We start from the raw sequence: 21,278 nt of genomic DNA, 5'->3' as shown, positions 1-21,278 counted from the left end.
GTTTCGGAGTTGCGCGCGGTACTGTGGGGAAAAAAAAAAGGCTGATCCCAACCATAGATTTAATAATTAGATTGACACACAAGTCTCAATATCCGGTACTAGTAAATCCCTCCCCGCGGGGCTGAAGGGATGTGAAGGCCTTGGAAAAAATAGGAAAATTTTGGAAAAACCCTTTTATCCCGGGTTTTTCTCCCGCTGAATTTTTTGGGGCCTTAACATCTCTACCTGCCCATAGAAATCAATGGGGGAATCCTGTTCATGCTGTTTTTAACTGGTTTGGAAGCATTGTTTTGGATTATTATTTTTTTGCTAAGCGTTTAAACGGCATGCAAATCAATAGGCATTAGCAGGGCTATTTCATAAGAACATAAGAAGAGCCTGCTGGATCAGACCAGTGGCCCATCTAGTCCAGCATCCTGTTCTCACAGTGGCCAACCAAGTGCCTGGGGGAAGCCCGCAAGCAGGACCCGAGTGCAAGGACACTCCCCTCCTGAGGCTTCCGGCAACTGGTTTTCAAAAGCATGCTGCCTCTGACTAGGGTGGCACAGCACAGCCATCACGGCTAGTAGCCATTGATAGCCCTGTCCTCTATGAATTTGTCTAATTTTCTTTTAATGCCATCCAAGCTGGTGGCCATTACTGCATCTTGTGGGAGCAAATTCCATAGTTTAACTGAGCTAAGTAAAGAAGTACTTCCTTTTAATTTAATTTCAATTTAAAAAGTACCAAGAAAATCACATGAAATAACGCCCAAGTTAGAAGTGAAAACTGCTGTATCTTTTGTTTCTGAATGAATCGTGGATTGATTTCTAATGTTACTTCCATCCCAGGGGAGACATCCCGGAAATTTACAATTCAGACAATGAGATTTGCAAATTTTTCTCTCTATGTTCTCAATCCCTGCGCGATGATGCATTGTGGGTCCAAATACCTTCTATCCTATGGCTGTCGTCGTAGGCTGCATCCCTTTCCCCGCCTTCAGCTGCGTGGTGTCTTGTGGGAAAAAGGAAAGGTTTCGTTGCGTTGTTGTTGTTTTTTCCTGCAGGAGGAAGCCGTTGGTGGCGGCAGTAGAAGCAAAAATGCCGGAGCGAGACAGTAAGTGCTATCGGGGAGGAGCTGCCTGATGGGGCGTCCGGTTCTCTGCTTTTTGTTGACCTTATTTGACCGATATGTTTTGTATGCTGTGTGGTTTTGTCTTCCTTGCAGAGAGCGTAGGGCAGTTTGCATGGCATTTAATGGTGCTTGTGACACGTTGTGGCTGGATTACGTGGGTTGATCTGTGGGCAGCTAGGATGCGGATGATCCTGCCTTGGACAAATGGTTACTCTAAGAGACTCGTGTTCTTTTCCGTGTTTGGTTCCAGTACTTCCTTACAACAGGGATAGCAATCGGGTTTCAGTGCCTCGCAGAGCAGTGAATGTTCTCTGTTAGGCTGAAGCCCCATGGCTGTTGTTAGTTTCTCTCTGGATGGGTTCATTTCATTATTAGAAGTTCTGTAATAATCTGTGCAAGTGGGATGTCAGTTTTTTTGGCACATATTGTATACGTATTTGGCACGTGTATTGTATTGGCTTGTAATAATTTATTTCTCTTCTTCCTAGGTGAACCGTTCTCCAATCCTTTGGCCCCAGATGGCCATGAGGTTGATGAGTCTCATTCTTTTCACCAGTGAGTAGAACTTTTCATTATATTTTGAGGTAGATTTTTTTTGGTCATTGCTGTTGTCTGGGTATCCACTAATCCACTTGTTATTGGATGTGTTTAATTACTTTCTGGTAAGGGTGATTAGATGACTTTCCAGCCTTTCCCTAATAGCCCACAGTTGTGCTGAGCTAGAGAATTCTAATTGCAACCACATGGATAGTCCTGGACTAACTGGGGCTGGGACCAGGGGATTGGCCCTAACCTCATACAGAGTTACAGTGTGCAATTGGGGATAAGAGGTCCTGGCATCCACAAGCTTGGCTCCCAAGATCAGTGAAAAGTAGTGGACTTCTTCTACTGCCATTGTACAGTGCCAAAAGAGCACTAACTATCTGGATAGGTGGAATTCTAGCCAGTGTAGGGGAGAGAATGATGTGTAGCAGCACTAGAGCTACCAAATCATTCATGCTGCAGCTATAGTGTGTCCTGCAGTGGCATTGATGTATTTTGTTTCTTTTTTTGTGGCTCTCCCCCTGCCTCCCCATCCCACTGGCTAACCTGCATACTTCAACCAGTGGGAGGGAGGACAGGATAACCAATGAATCCCAACTTTTATTTTTGCTTTTATTTATTTATTATTAGTAATACTAATACTTATTATTATTTACATGTAGTAATTTCATAGTTTTTCTAGTCCATACAAGCAGGTTGAGCGTTTGAAACAGAATTTGGAAAGTTTCTGTCGTGTAGTAAATCTTGTGCCATGATATGCTGAATGCAGGATAATGCGTTGTGTCTTTTTGCAGTAAATCACAATTGTTTTTATCATAGATCTAAACTGACCAATGAAGACTTCCGCAAGCTTCTTATGACTCCACGAGCAACACCAACATCAGCACCACCTTCCAAATCTCGCCATCATGAGTGAGTTTGTAATTTCTGTGCTACTTAACAAAATATTGTTGAACTGTTCACCCCACCTCCAGCTGATGCATATTTATCTAATATTCAGTTCTAGAATAAACTTGTTTAATCTATATTGCCTGTACGCATGTGATCTCTGTATTCTATATAATCTATACGCAAAGGAAGCAGAAACTAAATTTAGAATTAGGTGTCTTAATAAAGCTATGTTGAACTTGAAACAATGGTGATTATGCTTTAGAGCAGTAGTAGCCTACATGGTGTCCTCCTGATGTTGCTTGATTACAACTTCCATAATCCCTGACTATTGGCCATGCTGGCTGGGACTGTGGGGAGTTGTAAGTCCAACAACATCTGGGCACCACATTGGCTGACCTTGCTCAAGAGTGTTCAAAGCATTCCACGTACATTGTCTCAGTCCTTACAGCAATCTTAAAAGGTACAATGGTGTTATCCCCAAACTGTTAATAAGATGGGCTGAGACGGGGGGGGGGGACAGTGGATTGCTTACAGCCATCTCATAACCTTATGAATGAGACAGGATTTGATTTGGGGATTTTGCAGCTCATATGCTTTGCCAGCATATTATCTAGCTTTCAAAATCTATATGTGGCACTTGAAAACATACTTTTATCTGTTGTTCTGAAGGCTTTCATGGTAATCTTTGACTGACAGAGCTAGTTGTCCTATTAGTTAGATTAACAAATAGTGAAATGACCTACCCCAAGCGCAAGCGCTCTCTCTTGAAATTGGGCGTTCTGTTTTACTACATTGTAAACTGTCCTGTTGTCATGAGCGTAAATTTTCTTGACCTGTGTAGGATGCCAAGAGAGTACAATGAAGATGAGGATCCAGCTGCTCGCAGGAGAAAAAAGAAAAGGTAAATACAAAGATTTTGTTCCAGATGTTTCCTAAGGAGGTGATGCTCTTGGTTGGCTCCTCTTTTAAAGCGGGAGCCAGAGGATGCCCACTGGTTGGCTGACATTGACATGAAGAGTGGAATTACTTTCCTAAGTAGTGGTGGTGATAGACATCTTCAGAAACACCTGAGTGCTCTTAGTCTTTTGGGCTTCAGCCATCCTGGCTTTTACCCTGGCTGTAGCGCAGAGATTGCACTTGTGACCCCAGACAGTTATTCACTTGAAGATTGATGGGGTATTGTTTATCCTGTTGATCTTATTAGATCTTTCTGTGGCCTTTGAAATCATTGAACGTGAAGTATTGGTGACATGTCTACAGAACCTGCAGCCAGTGCAGGTCATATGTCATGAAGGCAGGTTGCTGGGGAAAAAAGCCATTATAAATGGAGATAAATGAGTGGCTTTCCTATGCAAAGCATGTCCTTTATCACCTAGGCTGTGCTGACTCCTCGGCTGACTCCAATGTCTACATGGGTTCCTTCTTGATTTTTTAGCAATAATTGAAGATGATAGCTATTACCTCTGAAGACTGTCTGGCACTCTCTAAGCATATCATTTTTCTCCTAATATTGAACAGTTAAGGCAGGTGTGGGGAACCTTTGACTACAACTCCCATCAGCCCCAGCAGGCATGGTCAAGCATATTGCCATAGTCCAGCAACATCTGGAATGCCAAAGGGTTCCCACACCCAAGTTATGGTATGAGGAGAGATGACATCTGAGACTCTGCCCCAGCTGATGGCTTGTCAAGAGCAAAGCTCAAGGATGTTCCAGGAGTACTGTAACAATATTGCTGGATAAATGGAGCTATTCTTTTTTTTTTAAGTGCTGTGTTTTGCTTCAAGCACTCAAAATGAGGAAAAATCAAATATTCTGGTCCCACTGCATGGAAAAGCTGAGCCAAGAACTGATGATCAAAGGAAGTGGTATAACAGTTGTAATGGCAATCAAGCTCCAATGGCAGTCAAGATGTATGTTAAGAGAATTGGGAATTTCTTATAGCGCCATGGTCTGCATGTTCTAATAATTTTTTTAAAATGCCAGCTACTATGCAAAACTACGCCAACAAGAGATTGAGCGAGAGAGGGAACTGGCTGAGAAATACAGGGACCGTGCAAAGGAGAGAAGAGATGGTGTCAACAAGGACTATGAAGAAACAGAACTGATCAGCACAACTGCTAACTACAGGGCAGTAGGACCCACCGCAGAGGCGTGAGTGCAGTCACTACTGTTTCTTTTTTCCGTAGCAATACTGCGTGGCTCAAATTTCATGCAGCTTCTTTTTATTCCTTTAGGGATAAATCGGCTGCAGAAAAGAGGCGACAGTTGATTCAGGAGTCCAAGTTCTTGGGTGGTGACATGGAGCACACTCACTTGGTGAAGGGTCTGGATTTTGCTTTGCTGCAGAAGGTGAGCCCAGATAATGCAATAGTACACCAGCAGTTCTTAAGTGAGGGAACTGCTGGATTACATTTTCTGCTCTAATTTTTTTAGTGCTTGTTCTGAAAAATGTATTTCATAAGTCTTCAGTGTCTTGCATGGGTTGCTAGAGACTCACTTATTAATATATTATTGTTGGCATAGAGATTGCTACAAATAGCCCTGCAAAACAAGTGCCTGTTTCTTCATCACTGCATGACAGAGCAGTCCCTGCCAGAAATGATGTCTGGAACCAGGCATTGGCTCTTGCAGGGACTGCTCCATCATGCAGCGATGAAGAAAAAAGCCTGGTCTGCTTGCTTTGGAAAGTCTGCCCCATGCTGATCGTTTTTGGAGGTTGAATGGATCAGGCAGGGTGGACTTTCCCTTCTCATTGCAGAGCTTGAAAGGAGGAGCATAGGGCGCATGCAAGTGCAAGAGATTTGGATGTGTGGTTGGGGCAACCCATCTATCAGTCATGATGTCATAGTGATGCCATAGCATTTGACAGGTGTATTGCCCTGTCCACCTGTCAAGATTGTCCTGTAGCATAGGGGCAGGTAAAGATCTGGCCCCTGGAGTCAAAAAGGTTCACCATCTCTGATCTAAGACCTTTATAAACATCTAACCTTGTGTTTGTTTTGTTTTTTACTGGAAAGGAAAGGGTTTCATAAAATCAGAATTAAACAATTTTCTCAGACTAGTTTATGGGGAAATGCAGGCTTCTCTCCCCACCTCCAGTCTATCTCTTGTGACCAGGAACAACCAGTTGAGGCTGAAATAGATAGTGGCGCTTATTTGTTTCTTTGACTGTTCACATTGTTGAAATGATATACCAGTCTGTCTGGGAAACTGCCCATAACCTCTTTAAAAAAAGTATTTTGTTGAGTTTTCCCATACAGAGCACCAATGGCATGATCAAAATCCAACAACAGTAACAAACCCAGGAGTACCATAACACTTTCGTATTTGTATGAGACTATCTTGAGGTTCATATATTCTGTGTAGACCAACAACTGATACTGCCTCATGAGCATAGGTTGTTTCAGAGCAACCCACATTCCTTTGACAATGTGCAAGATGAAGGGCATCCAAATGTTAGCAAACTTGCCCTTGCCTTTTGGGCCTCTCCTAGCATTTTGAAGAAAATTTCTCTCTGGTCAGGTGCGTGCTGAGATTGCCAGCAAAGAAAAGGAAGAAGAGGAACTGATGGAAAAACCTCAGAAAGAAACTAAGTAAGTGGGGACAAGCAGAGTTCTGGCTTGTGAGTTTTTTGCCTGATAGAGAAGGTGGCATAGAGGTTGTTTTTTTATAACATTTCTTTCCTCTCTCTCTTTTAGAAAAGATGAAGATCCAGAAAACAAAATTGAATTCAGAACTCGTTTGGGTAGGGATATTCAAATATGTGCTACGAACCTTGGACTGGAATGTTGTGATTATCATAGTACTGTAAGCAAGTGGCTGAAATGTCTTACTGTTACTGAAACTCCTTTCTTGCTAGGTCGTAACATCTACCGGATGCTGTTCAAGGGCAAGGCATATGAGCGAAATGAGCTATTCCTGCCAGGGAGGATGGCTTATGTGGTGGATCTTGACGATGAATACGCAGACACAGACATTCCCACAACTTTGATACGAAGCAAGGCAGATTGCCCTACCATGGAGGTAACTGTTCTGAATGCTTTCTCTGAATTACCAGAAGTATGGTTCCTTTTGTTGATTATGTGGGTATGATGAGTCACACATGATCTGTCAGGGTGTCATTCCTTTGGCTTTTCTTTTAGGCCCAGACAACCCTGACTACAAACGACATTGTCATCAGTAAACTGACCCAGATTCTTTCCTACTTGAGGCAAGGCACTCGTAACAAAAAGCTGAAAAAGAAAGACAAAGGTGGGCCCCTATTTTGTGATTTGAGGGGGGCATACATATATCTTCTCCCTTAAAATCCTCCTGTGATGAGGGGCATTAAAAGGGAAGGTTCCGTTAAAATGTGGGCAAACTCTAAAACAGAGTGAGACATCAGACTTTCGCTTATTGGTTTTTGTTCTTGTAGTGTCCTTTTGCCCTGCAGGGTGAGTTCCTAGTAGAGGAAACTACTTTAAATGGGGGAAGCTAGCATAAACTTTGCTTAATCTACATCTTCCCACCTCTTTGGCAGGATAAGAGGCAAAAGCTGAGTGAGCAAAGGCAGAGAGGGCTACCTGACCTGTCAAGCTTGTGTGGTTTCATAAGCCACAATGCAATAATGCCGTATATATATATATATATATATATTATCTGCAATAAATTATCTCTGCTATATAGTGTTTCCCAGAGCTTGGAAAAGTTACTTTTTTCAACTACAACTCCCATCAGCCCCAGCCAGCATGGCCACTGGATTGGGCTGATGGGAGTTGTAGTTCAAAAAAGTAACTTTTCCAAGCTCTGTTTATCTCCTAAAATAACAAAGTTGAAACTGATAAGAGAAGCAGGCTTATTCTGACTGCTCTTTGTTTCTAGGAAAACTGGATGAGAAGAAACCTCCAGAAGCGGATATGAAGTAAGCTACTTCTTTGCTGAGTGGATTATATTCCAGGGCTTCAGCTGGACCCCTTTCGGTTGTATTTGAGACCCTTGCCAAGAACCTCTTACTAGGCTTGAATGAGAGGTCTTGAAAACGTTTCCAGCGGCCCATTGGAGGGAACAAGCAAGGGCCAGGTTTTAGCTTATCCTTCCTCCAGAGTTCAAGAAACTGTCACTTTAGCAAGAAGAATCCAGCTCAGTACCCATCAGCTTGGTGGCAGGATTGCTTGATGGAGAAATAATTTGTTAGAAGAGCTTGTAGGGAATGTTCTACTGTCTTTGAGACTTGTCTATATCTCTGTCTGTTGCCTTTTTAATTTGTATCTGTTTGACAAACAGTATTTTTGAGGACATTGGCGATTATGTGCCATCTGCGGCAAAAGTGACTCGAGAAAAGGAGCGAGAGAGGTACAGGGAACGGGACCGAGAGCGCGAGAGAGAGCGAGACAGGGAACATGAGCGAGATCGTGAACGGGACCGAGAGAGGGAACGTGAGGAGGAGAAGAAGAGGCACAGCTACTTTGAGAAACCCAAAGCTGATGATGAGGTAAGCGAGCAGCATTTGAGATACAGTGTTGTATATAGGACTCTTGAGAGTCAAGTTGGGAATAATTCCCAACCGCTACTGGGACTTGCAGTGATAAAAAGGGTATAAAATTATCTCTGTCTCCTCCCGGATATTTATTGATACTGTTGGCGTGTTTTCAGATAGTTGAATAGTTGAACTGAGATTGCATGTATTAAATTGGGTGTCAGTGGTGCAGAATTTTCCAGTGGTCTCTGTCTGGGCTCAGGGTGAAGCTTCTGGCATGGGAGAGAATGGTGGAGAAGAATTAGCACGTAACAGGCATGTACTGCTCTGCCCTGTTCCCAGTAGAAGAGCCTGGTGTTCATCTTACTTGTTTTGTTGTCTGTCAGAGTAATGTGTTCTTTCTTTCCTTTCAGCCGATTGATATTGATAAAGGTACGTTTCTTTGTTAACCTCGTTATAAAACTGATTGTGGCTGGTAGTCTATATTAATAACCAATCCTATGTGATGGTGGGCTTTCAAAGGTCTGGGTTTTATTCTGAAACATTGTTGGGAATGTTAAGAGTCTGTTGTTGAAAGTCAAGACCACTTAGGATTAGATTGTTGAGTCTGGGACTGGAATTCCTTTTTGCCATGTCGCTTTGACTTAGCTAGACAAGGAGGGCTGTGTATATTTCAGCTGACCTGCTTAATGGTCTTTGCTTTTAAGGTTTCCTTTTTATAATGGGTTTCTAACTAATGCAGCGTCCTGTGGTTGCTTGTAATTGTTACTTACTTTAGGACAACAGAATAAGAACGATCCTTGTTTAATGTTGCAGTTGGGAATAGAATTGCTTCTTTGTGAGAATGATAGTCTTCCTCTGTTTCTAGGACCTGGCTCAGCCAAAGAGTTGATTAAATCAATCAATGAGAAGTTTGCTGGTGCAGCTGGCTGGGAAGGAGCAGAATCATATCCTTTTTATATGCATGCACAAAAATGTGCTGGGGCTGGATGCAACCTTAGGTTCAAACCTTCTTTTGAAGGTAATAAATTTCTCTTGTGTGCTATGGGGAGCTCCAGAAGACACGGATCCTTTAGACAGGAGCATGTAGTGTGCTTTTAAGTATTTAGTTGTCGTTTATAGGGGAACTTTTTTTTCTTTTCATGTTGGAGATTGGTGTATGTTTGAAGTGACCAAGAAGCTATTGAGAGCAAGGGTGAGGAGCTTTCCCTGCTCTGAACTGGCATTGTGGCATCCCTTTTTGATGGTGTTCCCTGTCAGTGTTTTTTATTACCACTATGGGGCAAACAAGTGTTGGGAAAAGGTCTCTCCATATACCTGTAACTCATGTGCTACTGGTGTCAGTAAAGAAGCAGTTGTTACAGGGAAGGGGATGGAGGATTGGAGCAGTAGGTTGGGAGGGGTCCATCTCCTCCCATCAAATTAATGGACCATTGGCTAGTTTTGGCTTGCTAGAGAAAACAGAGGGACCCGGTTAACTCTAAGGAACTTATATATATTCTGCTGCCATCTCATGTAGATCCAAGTTGCCCATTTATTTTGGACAACAACCCCTTCCTATGTCAGATGCTTTCTGCTTTAGTAATGCCTATCCTGTTTTCCCCCTTAACCTTTAACACATTAAAAAAACCTGAAGACAAAAAGCAATTGGGTGACTTCTTTGGGATGTCCAACAGCTATGCTGAATGCTACCCTGCAACGTAAGAATACTACATTCCTCAAACTGGGGCATGGGCTCTGGGGAGTCACTTGAACCTGGACAAGGTTTTAGCTTGCCTTACCCTAATTCTTAGTGGGCCATTTTAAGGACAGCTTCTCTTTATTTATTTATTTATTTATTCATTCATTCATTCATTCATTCAACTTATAGACCGCCCCATAGCCGAAGCTCTCTGGGCGGTTCACAAGAAAAAACAACATTAGAAATACATAGGCATATACAACATAAAAACACAATTTAAAAGTACAAAATATTAAGAATTAAAACAGTTCCAATAAATGCAACATGATTAAAATAATTAAAATGATTAAAATGCCTGGGCGAAGAGGAAAGTTTTAACCTGGCGCCGAAAAGATAGTAACGTTGGCGCCAGGCGTATCTCCTCTGGGAGGGTGTTCCACAATTCGGGGGCCACCACTGAAAAAGCCCTTTTTCGTGTTGCTGCCCTCCGAGCTTCCCTATCAGTAGGCACTTGGAGGAGGGTCTTCAATGTTGAGCGTAGTGTGCCGTTTCATATCGGGGGGAGGCGTTCCAGCAGGTATTAGGGGTGTGGAAATTCTTGATAATCACCGTTTCATCTAGTATTTGAAGAACATACAGAAATTAGGTTCTGTATTATTTTTATTTTAAAAATATATAACCCAGCCTATACAAATTTTATCTCAGGCAGGGTACAGAAATGCAAATAAAACAACAATCTAATATATGCAACATCGGTAGAACAATAAATAACCAGCATTAATCTGAATTTAGTTATAAGCCTCCATCTTTGCCAGTGTTCGTTCTTATCTAATCCATATTTCCTCTCCAAGTTAAGCCAAACTTGTTCCCTTGGTATGGAAGTACTTGCTCCTTAGTCTAGGGGTGGGAAATCTTTGGTCTTCCAGATGTTATTAGACACCAACTCCCAGCCAACACTTCCAATAGTCAAGGACCATAAGAGTGGTAATCTAGCAACATCTGGAGGGCTACAGGATCCTCACCCCTGCCTCAGTCCATCACCCCTTGCTGTGGATAGTAAAGTAAAATAAATGGGACTTTGTTACTTCAACGTTCCCACTAGCCCCAAAACCATGCTATCACCCATTTATATTATTGTGCTAACAGCTGTTGCTCTGTTTACTTGGAGAAACAGAACTCTAATATGAACTGGGGGTAGTTACTTAGATTTTGGATTAGAGATCTATGTATGAATTACTGAGGTTCAAGTCTCTGCTTTCCAATCTCTGTCTGCACTGTTTATTTGGAGATTATAATACCTTTCTTAGTAGTGTAACCAAACAATCTGAAAATGGAAGGTCAGCTGAGGTTTTTACTTGTTCTGCTGCTGGAGCAGTAATTGCAAATTAATCAAATATTCTTATTTATTTGAAATATTTGTTATGCATTGTATGCCATAGCTCTTACAAGGTGGCATACCACTAAAGGAGATCCAATTGAAATACATTGGAATGGTTAAAAAAACCCATAATCTAGAATCATAAGGAAGCACTAAATCTCAGGAATCAGTGGCATGAAAGCACTGTAAATGTTAAATGTGCATGTACAACATTTGCCCTATAGGTTAACTTCATGTTGTTACTGCAGTTTCCAGATTTCTTATTAGGAGCTGGTGGTATTGAATAGTAGTATGTAGGTTAGGGTTGCCAGGCTCAGGACCTGAGACTGATCCTGTATCTTTAGGAGAAGAGAAAGTCAGACAAGTGCAGGTGTTCTTGCACCACTGTAATGGGAAAAACCACAAGGTGGAATTCTCCCTCCCCCCCTCCACAACTTTTAAAGATACAGAAGACCTCTTGGAGGGTGGGCCTGGCAACCAAGAGGTCTTCTGTATCTTTAAAAGTTGTGCAGGGGGAAAAGAGAATTCCACCTTGTGGTTTTTCCCATTACAGAGTTGCAAGAACACCTGCACTTGACAGACTTTCTCTTCTCCTAAAGGTACAGGATCAGTTTCAGGCCAAGAACCTGGCAACCCTAATGTAGGTAATTGAATTAAACTGTGCATCAAGGATGGCCAATGTGGTGCCATCCAGATGTTGTGGACTACAAATTCCCTCATTCCTGACATTGGCCATGCTGGCTGGGGTTGTTAGGAGCTGGAGTCCAACAACATCTGGAGTGTGTACCACCTTTGCTACTGCTGCTATACATAGCCAACTAAAAGCTATTGGGAACTAAGATCTTTTCAAGAAATACAAATAGGCTGAACAGTGAACTTGGGGAAATTTGGCATATTCACTGACGGAGGCTGCTTCCATAGTTTTAGTGCAGAGACTGCAGGCCAACCTTCTAAGGAGGATATCTTGCTAGCTGTCTTACAGAACGTAGGCAAAGGATGTCCAGATGTATTTCAGTAAGCCTTGATTCACAGGGGATTGTCAGTAGCAGGAAAGAAGTTGCATGTCTTCCCCCCCCCCCAGAGTTTTCAGTGTCAGCAGATAGCAATTAGACCTGAGAGTTAGAATATGTGAGATCCAAAGTCATGGTGATATTTGGGTGATGCCTCATTGTGGGGTCTCATTTGTGCAGCAGGATTCTACTTGTGCAAGCCTCTGGAGCAGATTTTGGGGGTGTGCAGCAGGCGAGGAAAGGAAGTTTCATTTGCACAGGTCTGTTGCACAGATTTGATGCCACAATTGAGTATCGCCCACTTATCTTTGCTGCTTGTCAGTTGAGTCATTTAGGGTCATACAGTCACAAGTTAATCCAGGTTAAGGATACCCTAGCCTTAAAGTGTTACCATGGAAGTCTGAAAACAAAGACTAGGATAAGCTGTTAATAGAAGACCAGTTGCAACTCCCAAGTTTGCTCTTTTACTGCATTTCTGAGAACAGATCTCCAAAGGACTTGCTTAGATAGGCTTTGAGTTGTCTTATTTGTATCTCCCTTTGTATCAGAGATTGTCCCAAATGAGCTTACAGTATTTGTAGTTAGGTAAGCCTCCTCTAATTATGCTGATCTAGAAAATTTGCAGAACAGAACTCTCCAAAGTTGGGGCTACAAGACTGTCCAATTGTTCTCTTTTTTCATTCTAGCATGGATGACATGGCTGTGGATAGTGATGAAGAAGTAGACTATAGCAAAATGGATCAGGTATGCTGTCAATTGTTTACTTTCAAGATAATTATTCCTGTCTTGGCAGGCCTGATACTTTGGGGAAACGTTTCCATTGGTTGTGATGTCTCTCAGAGTGTAGATTTTGAACTGTCTTAAGATTTCACATGGCTCCCATTTCCCTTTGGAGTTTGTAGTGGCAGATCTTAACACTCCGGCCTGCCTTGCAGCAGAATGAGGTTGTTAGATTGGATTCTGTTACTTCAAGCTGCATGTGTTGGACTGATCTCGCCCCCATGCTCAACCTCCTTGCAAGCAGGAAACTATTATAGCAAGGAGCAGACTGGCCTTGGACCTTTCTCCCTGGTCTCATCTGGTGGGTTTTTTAAAAGGGGGCATGCAGAGTGTGCTCTGTCTGCTACATACAGTGGAACAGATCATTCTCCTACATGTGTATGTTTAGTTTTAGCTTTTTTCTCTCTCTCCTCAAGGGAAATAAAAAAGGACCTCTTGGTCGCTGGGACTTTGACACACAAGAAGAGTACAGCGAGTACATGAATAACAAAGAGGCTCTGCCCAAGTATGTTTGCCACTCGTCCTGAGGGTAGGGATGGGAGAAGCACAAGCAGTGGGCTATGGGGCTCCCGCATTTTAACCTTTTGGGTGGACCCTACACAGCTGTGTCCTGTAACATTCATGTGGGCATAGATTTCTGTTCTAGACTGTGGGAAGGCTATCCGCACCTAGCCTTCCTGCTGAAGGAATTTTCCCTCCATGTCTGAGTTTCTGCTGTTTTATCCTAGAGCAGCATTCCAGTATGGAATTAAGATGTCTGAAGGCCGTAAGACGCGTCGTTTCAAGGAGACCAATGACAAAGCAGAGCTGGATCGTCAATGGAAAAAGATCAGTGCAGTGAGCATTTTGAGCAGAACCGCTCTCCAGGAATATCCCCCATTCCCATCTGAGGATGTCGTTTTTTCAGAGCTTTATTCAGAGTTCACAGATACTTTGCAGAGTTATGTTTAAGATTCAGAGGGCAGTGGATCTTTGGCTAGCCAGCTCACTCAGTCTCATACATACACAAGGACCAATAATAGAGGCTGCATTAGCCTTGGGTGTTCCCAAGTTGTTCCACTGTTCAGTTAAATTTGAATGCTGAGAAGCCAGGCAAGGAAGACTCTTGTCTCTTCCCACAGAGCCCTTGGACTGCTTCCTGCCCTTTCTCTTGTGTAATAGATCAAATGCTGATCCAGCCTGCCAGAAATCAGTTTGATCTGTTGATTTATGTGCTGTTGCATGCCCCTTTGCTAAACTTAGTGCCATCCCAACACAAGAAACTTTAAAAGTTGTGGGTTGTATCCAGTGAAGTTGTTATTTGCGCAAGGACTTCTACTCTGGAAGGTTGGGGGAACCCCACAACAGATGTGGAACGCATGTTGGGGGAGGAGAGGGAGGGGAAGTTTCACTGTGCAAGCAGAAGTCCTTGCCTGAACTGAACAAGTTTATTGGATGCAACTGTGTCCTTAGTGCAGTGATTGTAATACAGTGATTGTAACTTCTCTGCAGATCATCGAGAAAAGGAAGAAGATGGAGGCTGATGGGTTAGTAGAATTGCTTTTTCTTTGAGAGTCTGCTACTGTTTGAAAGCTGTTCTTGGAGTCTACTCTCTACAGTGCACATGTCCTTGTGTGTCTCCAATGGAGTGCAGCTACTTAGTTGTGGCACTCTCATGATCCAGGTGGTGGGAGGAAGCATGTGTGGCCTGAGGAACCTTATCCTCCAAACATTTTTAGCTCTCAGCTGTGCAGCTTTTCCACATTCCTGTTGCCTGCTTGCCCCCGAATCATACCCTCCACCTGTGTAATTGTCCTGACCCAAACAATATTTGATCAGCTATGGGTGCACATAAAGCTGAATTCAAGCCTCACCTTTATTCTGTCACCCCTTAATTGCATATTCAAAAATCTGCATGGGCTCATAGTTGCAGGATTTGTCCGAAACAATTTATTTCTACTCCATCCCCTTTTTACTGGCAATATGTGGGTGCTGATAGGAAATGTGAACCCCACTGAAATTACTTGCCTATTCAGTCTTTGCTATGTCATCCTTGTACAAAGGCTGAGGCTTGCCTCAGGTCCTTTAGTTCTGCTGCCTTGTTCGTATCTGGATTCTAACATAAGTCTCTTCTTTGCAGAGACTTGTTAGGTGAAGTAAAACATTTTGTGACATGGCATGTGCCAGAAGCACTTGGATATTTTAGTAACATTGCAAGCTGCCATCCCTGAGTTATACATGGTCATATTTTGTTCCCATGGATTCTTCAGGTGGCCCTGGAAAGGTGATTTATGTGTTACTGCACACAGTGTGGATTCTCTGAAGATTTGAGTGCAGGCCAGGAAGAGTTAAATGCTGAAGTAAAGAAATTCTAGCAAGTTTTTTTACTTCCTGTGGGTTGCATTCTGTACTGCATTCTTCCAAATCCTGTGCCTTATACTTGTCTGTATTTTCAGGGTTGAGGTGAAGAGACCAAAATATTGACATCTCCATGAACTGCTGATCCCTTCTGCTATACTGGAGATGGGGCTTTCGTGGGAGTGTTTAGACCTTCCTCACGCTCTGGAGCAACTCTAATTTGTTCCCTGCTCTCAGGATCATGTCATGAGCATATGAGCACAAAGGGCAGCTGCTGAGTCTGCTGAAGAGACTTGTTGCTACTTTTCCTCATTTTGTATTGGCAGCACAAGTGCCTGTTCCTGGGAGCCTGCACTTAGGTTGTCATGTCTTGTAATCCTGTTTGATGCAATAAAATCTCTACACGTCTGTGTTACTGATCCTTTGTTCTGTTCTTTGGTAAATAGCAATGCAGTCAGACTGCCATTGAATAGCATGATGGAGTGGAGAATGACATTTGCTTTTGAAAGGAAATTATTTCTTCATTCTGTAAAAAGCATTGGGGAAAGTCTGACCTTGAATTGACTGTTAGAATTTGATAAGGAAGTATCTTCTGCATTGTATTTGTCTTAAATCTCTCTCCTCCCCTGCCTCCATTAATGTCTGTGGGAGACAATTTATTGGACCTTTGTTTTCTCAAGTTTGGATGCTCAGCTTCTTTTAAATAAACAAGTCAAATACATATCACAGTAGAAAAAAACATGATTTGGGCACAATTTCATTTTAAAAAATACTTTCTCAAAGAGCGAACTAAAATTGAGATATACTACCAGAAATAACAGGCTAGGAAGGTAAACCCTAAAGAATAAATAATACCTAATTCAGTTGCAAATAATCTATGTACTGACTAGCATGTTTTGATCAAATACAGCACAGGTTGTGTGTACTTTTTGCAGTCTCCATTTTGCATCAAGAAAAATTGGATTCTGTTACATGCATTAAAGTGAATGTAAATCTGCGCAAATTGAAATAATTTGATTTTACATAACTTGTTCTGGTTTGCCAGTCAGTGAGTGGTATAAAAAGCAGTACAGGATAAGCCCTGCCCCTTAACCACTCAACTGAGATACCTGTCTGGTTTCTGATTTCAGCAGCTTCGGTCCACATATACTTGAAAGTTAACTTTATAGCTATTAGGGTTAAAAACTTTATTTGAAACATCTGTATGCTGGTTCCTAACTGAAGTTCTTGAAACAGCTTACAATACATTTCAAAATACAGTGAAAACGGCAATCAGCACACTAGTTTCTCACCTATGTTGCTGTTAATGTTGTTCGCAGCTTCTCACACCAAACACAAGGCAAGCATTTTATATCTATATAACATTTAACAAAGTGAGTAGGATAAGTTGTTTTTAACTAGCAATAAGAAGTTGTTTTTGACTAGTAATAAAAATGTGAGGGTTATATTCCAATCTAGGAACAAACACTTTATGGAAACTGTCTACACACATTAAAATTGGTTTATATAAATAGTAAGATACTTGGAGATTAATAGAACATAAATCTAGTCCACAATTATGTATATCAAGAAAAGCTTTGTTTTGGCTTTTTCCTTTAACCTTCTGACAATGAATGTGATCCCTGGGAAGTTCAGAATGAACATCTCCCATCATGTCACTGGGATTTTCATGTGAAAAACTTAAGGGATTGCACCAAAAGAGGCTGCTTTTCCCTGGACTGTAATGCAAAAATTGTTTTACATTTATTATAGGACCTACAAAACGTATTTATAAATATGATTCTTCAGTTGCTTCTATTTAAAAAATCTTCAAAGGACAGTTGTGCTTTGCGATGGCATATGTGACAATGTTTGGATATCTGCCCATTCTTGGCAATGCTTGGGCCAAATGTTGGTAGGAGATTGACATACCTTCAGCACATTTTTTTTTAAAGTCCATTGCTTTGGACAAAAAGATGAAGACTGAAATGCACTGACTTGCTGTTCTCTCATTCTTGGGATTTGGCAAATACTATAGAAGAGTATTGTTACATGCCGTCAAGTTGATTACACCTTATGGCGATTACAGCAAAGCCCTTGATTGTGTAGATCATGAAAAACTATGGAATGCTTTTAACAGAAGCAAAAGCTGAGAGTAGCCATAAGTGCACCCTGGACTTCAGGAAAGCTGATTTTAATGAACTCAGAACAATTGTAAGTACGGTTCCATGGCAAGCAACACTAATGAGAAAAGGAGTCCAAGATGGGTGGGAGTTTCTTAAAAGAAATTCTAAAAGCGCAATGGCAAGCAATCCCAACAAGGAAAAAGGGGGGGAAACAACAGAAGAAGCCAATGTGGCTTCACAAAAAGCTTAGAGAGGACCTGAAAACAAAAAAGGACACATACAGGAAGTGGAAAGAAGGCCAGGCCACAAAGGAAGAGTATAGGCAGGTATCATGGAATTGCAGGGATGGTGTCAGGAAGGCTAAAGCTGAGAATGAGCTGAGGTTAGCGAGGGATGCTAAAAGCAACAAAAAAAGCTTTCTTCAGGTATGTCCATAGTAAAAGACAGAGAAAAGAAACTGTGGCACAGCTACTCAGTGAGGAAGCCAAAATGTTAACAGATGACGAAGGAAAGGCAGAATTGCTCCATTCCTACTCTGGCTCAGTCTTCTCCCCAAAAAGGGTCTATGAACCTCCTGGGAAACATGAAGTAGAAGGGGCAGGATTGGAGCTGGAGATTGATAGACAGTCAAGGAATACTTAATCACTTTGAATAAGTTCGAATCAGCAGGGGCTGATAAACTGCATCCTAGAGTATTGAAGGAACAGGCTGAAGAACCCTCAGAACTGCTGTCTATTATCTTTGCGAAATCATGGAGGACTGGTAAAGTGCCAGATGACTGGAGGAGAGCTAATGTTGTCCCTATCTTCAAAAAGGGCAAAAAGAAGGAACCAGGGAACTACAGTCAGCCTATCATCAATCCCTGGAAAAACTCTGGAGCAGATTATAAAACAGTCAATCTGTAAGCACTTTGAAAACAATGCAGGGATTACTAGGAACCAACATGGATTTATGAAGAACAAATCCTGCCAAACTAATCTCATTTTTTGACTGGGTAACCTCCCTTGTAGACCGTGGGAATGCTGTGAACATAATATATCTCAACTTCAGCAAAGCTTTTGACAAAGTGCCCCATGATATTCTGATTAGCAAGCTAGCTAAATGTGGACTGGATGGAACAACTATCAGGTGGATCCACAGTTGGCTCCAGAACCGTACTCAAAGAGTGCTTATCAATGGTTCCTTCTCAAACGGGGGGGGGGGGAGTAACGAGTGGGGTACCACAGGGCTCAGTCCTGGGCCCAGTGCTCTTCAACATTTTTATTAACGACTTGGATGAGGAGGTACACAGCATGCTTATCAAATTTGCAGATGATACAAAATTGGGGAGTACAGCTAATACCATGGAAGTCAGAAACAAAATTCAAAGGGACCTTGATAAGCTGGAGCATTGGGCTGAAAACAACAGAATGACATTCAATAGGGATAAATGCAGAGTTCTACACTTAGGAAAAAGAAACCAAATGCACAGTTATAAGATGGGGATACTTGGCTCAGCAGTACTACATGTGAGAAGGATCTTGGAATTGTCGTTGATCACAAGCTGAATATGAGCCAACAGTGTGATGTGGCTGCAAAAAAAGCAAATGCTATATTAGGCTGCATTAACAGAAGTATAGTTTCCAAATCGCGTGAAGTACTAGTTCCCCTCTATTCAGCACTGGTTAGGCCTCATCTTGAATACTGCATCCAGTTCTGGTCTCCCACTTCAAGAAGGATGCAGACAAACTGGAATGGATTCAGAGGAGGGCAACAGAGATGATCAGGGGACTGGAAACAAAGCCCTATGAGAACAGACTGAAAGAACTGGGCATGTTTAGCCTGGAGAAGACTGAGGGGAGATATGATAGCACTCTTCAAGTACATGAAAGGTTGTCACACAGAGGAGGGCCGGGATCTCTCCTCAGTCATCCCAGAGTGCAGGACACAGAATAATGGGCTCAAGTTGCAGGAAGCCAGATTTCAACGACATCAGGAAAACCCTCCTAACTGTTAGAGCCATACGACAATGGAACCAATTACCTAGAGCAGTAGTGGGCTCTCCCACACTGGAGGCATTCAAGACGCAGCTGGACAGCCATCTGTCGGGAATGCTTTGATTTGGATTCCTGCATTGAACAGGGGGTTGGACTCAATGGCCTTGTAGGCCCCTTCCAACTCTACTATTCTATGATTCTATATACCACTATCACAGCTAATTAATCAAGAGTAAATACAATCAATATGTACAGCAACAACTGTTGGGGTAAAATATCACAAATACATAACAAATACAAGAACAACTTATGAACTGAAATGCCTAAACGTGACCAAACGTGTTTCGACATGGTCTTCTTCAGGAGCTGCACCTTGAATTACATTGTCATATTTAATGTTGAACTGTGTAGTAGTTGTTCACACATATGTTGACCACTGAAGACCACTGCAAAGTTAATCGGAGCAGCAGAGCTGCCGAAGGGAGGGATTAGTTCTTTTCCTCTTTTTGGGGGGTGGGGTGGGGTGGGGGTAATCAAAATTATTTCCCATCCTCACATACTTTTCCACCCATGGGAGAAAACATAGGGGGACCTCTGTGGGTCAGGAAGCAGGTGGAGGGGATAGCGATAACAATGAACAACCTGTAGCTCCCAGGCCCAATTTCAGCTGGGAGACTGGACTACGCTACAACGTTGTCATACAGTACTCTCTCCTCCCGATATGAATATAATACTGAACTACATTGCAGTGTTATTGTAAACCGCTCTTTCAGCCTCGGCTCTACTTCTAATCTCTAATGTTAACGGTGGGGTCACTTGCTGGGCTGCCCTAGCCACAGCGCTCTTTCACCACCACCCGCCTGCACCGGAAGATAATTTGATGGATTGCGTTTGTATTATCACGGGCGTGACCATTTTAAAACTTTTAAAAACTCAATAAAACGACTTATGTGAGTATTGTACGCGGCCCTTCACTACCACCAACCCTATCCCACAACTGAGTTAGAAAGAGCGTGAACGCCTTCCTTTGTTGGTTCTTTTTGCACACGGCTTCCTAGTCCCAGCACTGCTATCAGTGGCATACCTAGCATATTTGACACCCGGAACGGATCATTTTTTAACATCCCCCTCCTCTGTACGACAAAATTATTTTCAGTAATAATTGTGAAATGAAACAAATAATAATAATGATAAGTTTGGCAGAGATTCATAAAAATCCCATTCGCCCAGTCTGAGGAGCACGGCCAGAGGAAGGCGGGGTATGGGGGTGTTTCAGTCCAGGGTGGAAAAGAGCCATGCCGCTGCCTCCCTCTAGGTGGCTGCAGGGATGGGTCCTCTTGGACCCAAAGCAAGGAGATGACCCCTTCCGCCCACCTGCCTGCCTGCTTCTAGCGGCTGTTCCTGAAAATCCTGGCTCACCCAATCTCCCTCCCCGCCAGCCTGTGTGTGTCAATCAAGCAGCTTCTTCCCTGAGTGGGGACTCTCAAGAGTTGGCTTATCACCATCAAGGGTTAGGCAACAAGTGTTGGCCTACGATGTAATGGGTGACTAAATAGCTACGTTCCTGCCCTAAAAGTCCAGGCAATTCTGTAGACCGTCCATCCATCAGTGGCACAGAATTCTAAAGCAGAATAAACAAACTTCAACAAGTGGTACCATTTTAAAATTTGCTTTCAGGATCAGCAATTCTTGCAGGAATCCATGAGATGGGGAAACTGGGGGGGGGGGAGAGGGGCTGCAGGGCACAGTCAGTTCTCCAGGCGGCCCAAGTAAGTTGCTCAAGAGTCGCTGGAGCTGGTAAGGCAGATGCCCACACAGGGTGCCGCTCTTGGGGGTCCAGAGGAGGAGGAAGGGGAGAGGGGGCAGGGCAGCCAAGAGCCAAAGGAGGCTGGAGGAGACTGGCCGAGGGGTGCACAGTGGGCAGCAGTGGCACCATAAAAGCCTTTGGGGGGAGGGGTAACAGAGGGGGCAAGTATAATTCTAGCTGTGTCCCATGTGTGGGGAGGGG

The 21,278-nt window shown here is 42.8% G+C and overlaps 1 protein-coding gene across 1 annotated transcript; it reads left to right on the top strand.

The window, feature by feature from the left end:
• The first annotated feature begins 966 nt into the window (after positions 1-966).
• On the top strand, positions 967-15,608 carry IK (IK cytokine). The gene is made up of 20 exons (XM_061586637.1): positions 967-1,095; positions 1,602-1,668; positions 2,476-2,568; positions 3,389-3,448; positions 4,532-4,699; positions 4,783-4,897; positions 6,071-6,141; positions 6,247-6,293; positions 6,408-6,571; positions 6,691-6,799; positions 7,409-7,448; positions 7,811-8,018; positions 8,417-8,435; positions 8,872-8,952; positions 9,625-9,703; positions 12,759-12,816; positions 13,269-13,357; positions 13,581-13,689; positions 14,344-14,378; positions 15,288-15,608. The coding sequence occupies exons 1-20, from the start codon at positions 1,080-1,082 to the stop codon at positions 15,313-15,315; spliced, it is 1,656 nt and encodes a 551-aa protein (XP_061442621.1). The 5' UTR covers positions 967-1,079; the 3' UTR covers positions 15,316-15,608.
• The last annotated feature ends 5,670 nt before the right edge of the window (positions 15,609-21,278 follow it).

Source organism: Rhineura floridana, chromosome 1, assembly GCF_030035675.1.
Source record: "Rhineura floridana isolate rRhiFlo1 chromosome 1, rRhiFlo1.hap2, whole genome shotgun sequence".
In the NCBI taxonomy this organism is placed as follows: domain Eukaryota; kingdom Metazoa; phylum Chordata; class Lepidosauria; order Squamata; family Rhineuridae; genus Rhineura; species Rhineura floridana.
Note: the sequence above shows the minus strand (reverse complement) of the source record. Positions and strands in the feature narration are given on the sequence as shown.

What these genes read in the sequence shown, in the direction of transcription:
- IK (XM_061586637.1), top strand. An exon ending in GCTGAAAAAGAAAGACAAAG is followed by an intron (nt 6,800 to 7,408) that starts GTGGGCCCCTAT and finishes CTTTGTTTCTAG; the next exon opens with GAAAACTGGATGAGAAGAAA. An exon ending in AACAAAGAGGCTCTGCCCAA is followed by an intron (nt 13,358 to 13,580) that starts GTATGTTTGCCA and finishes GTTTTATCCTAG; the next exon opens with AGCAGCATTCCAGTATGGAA.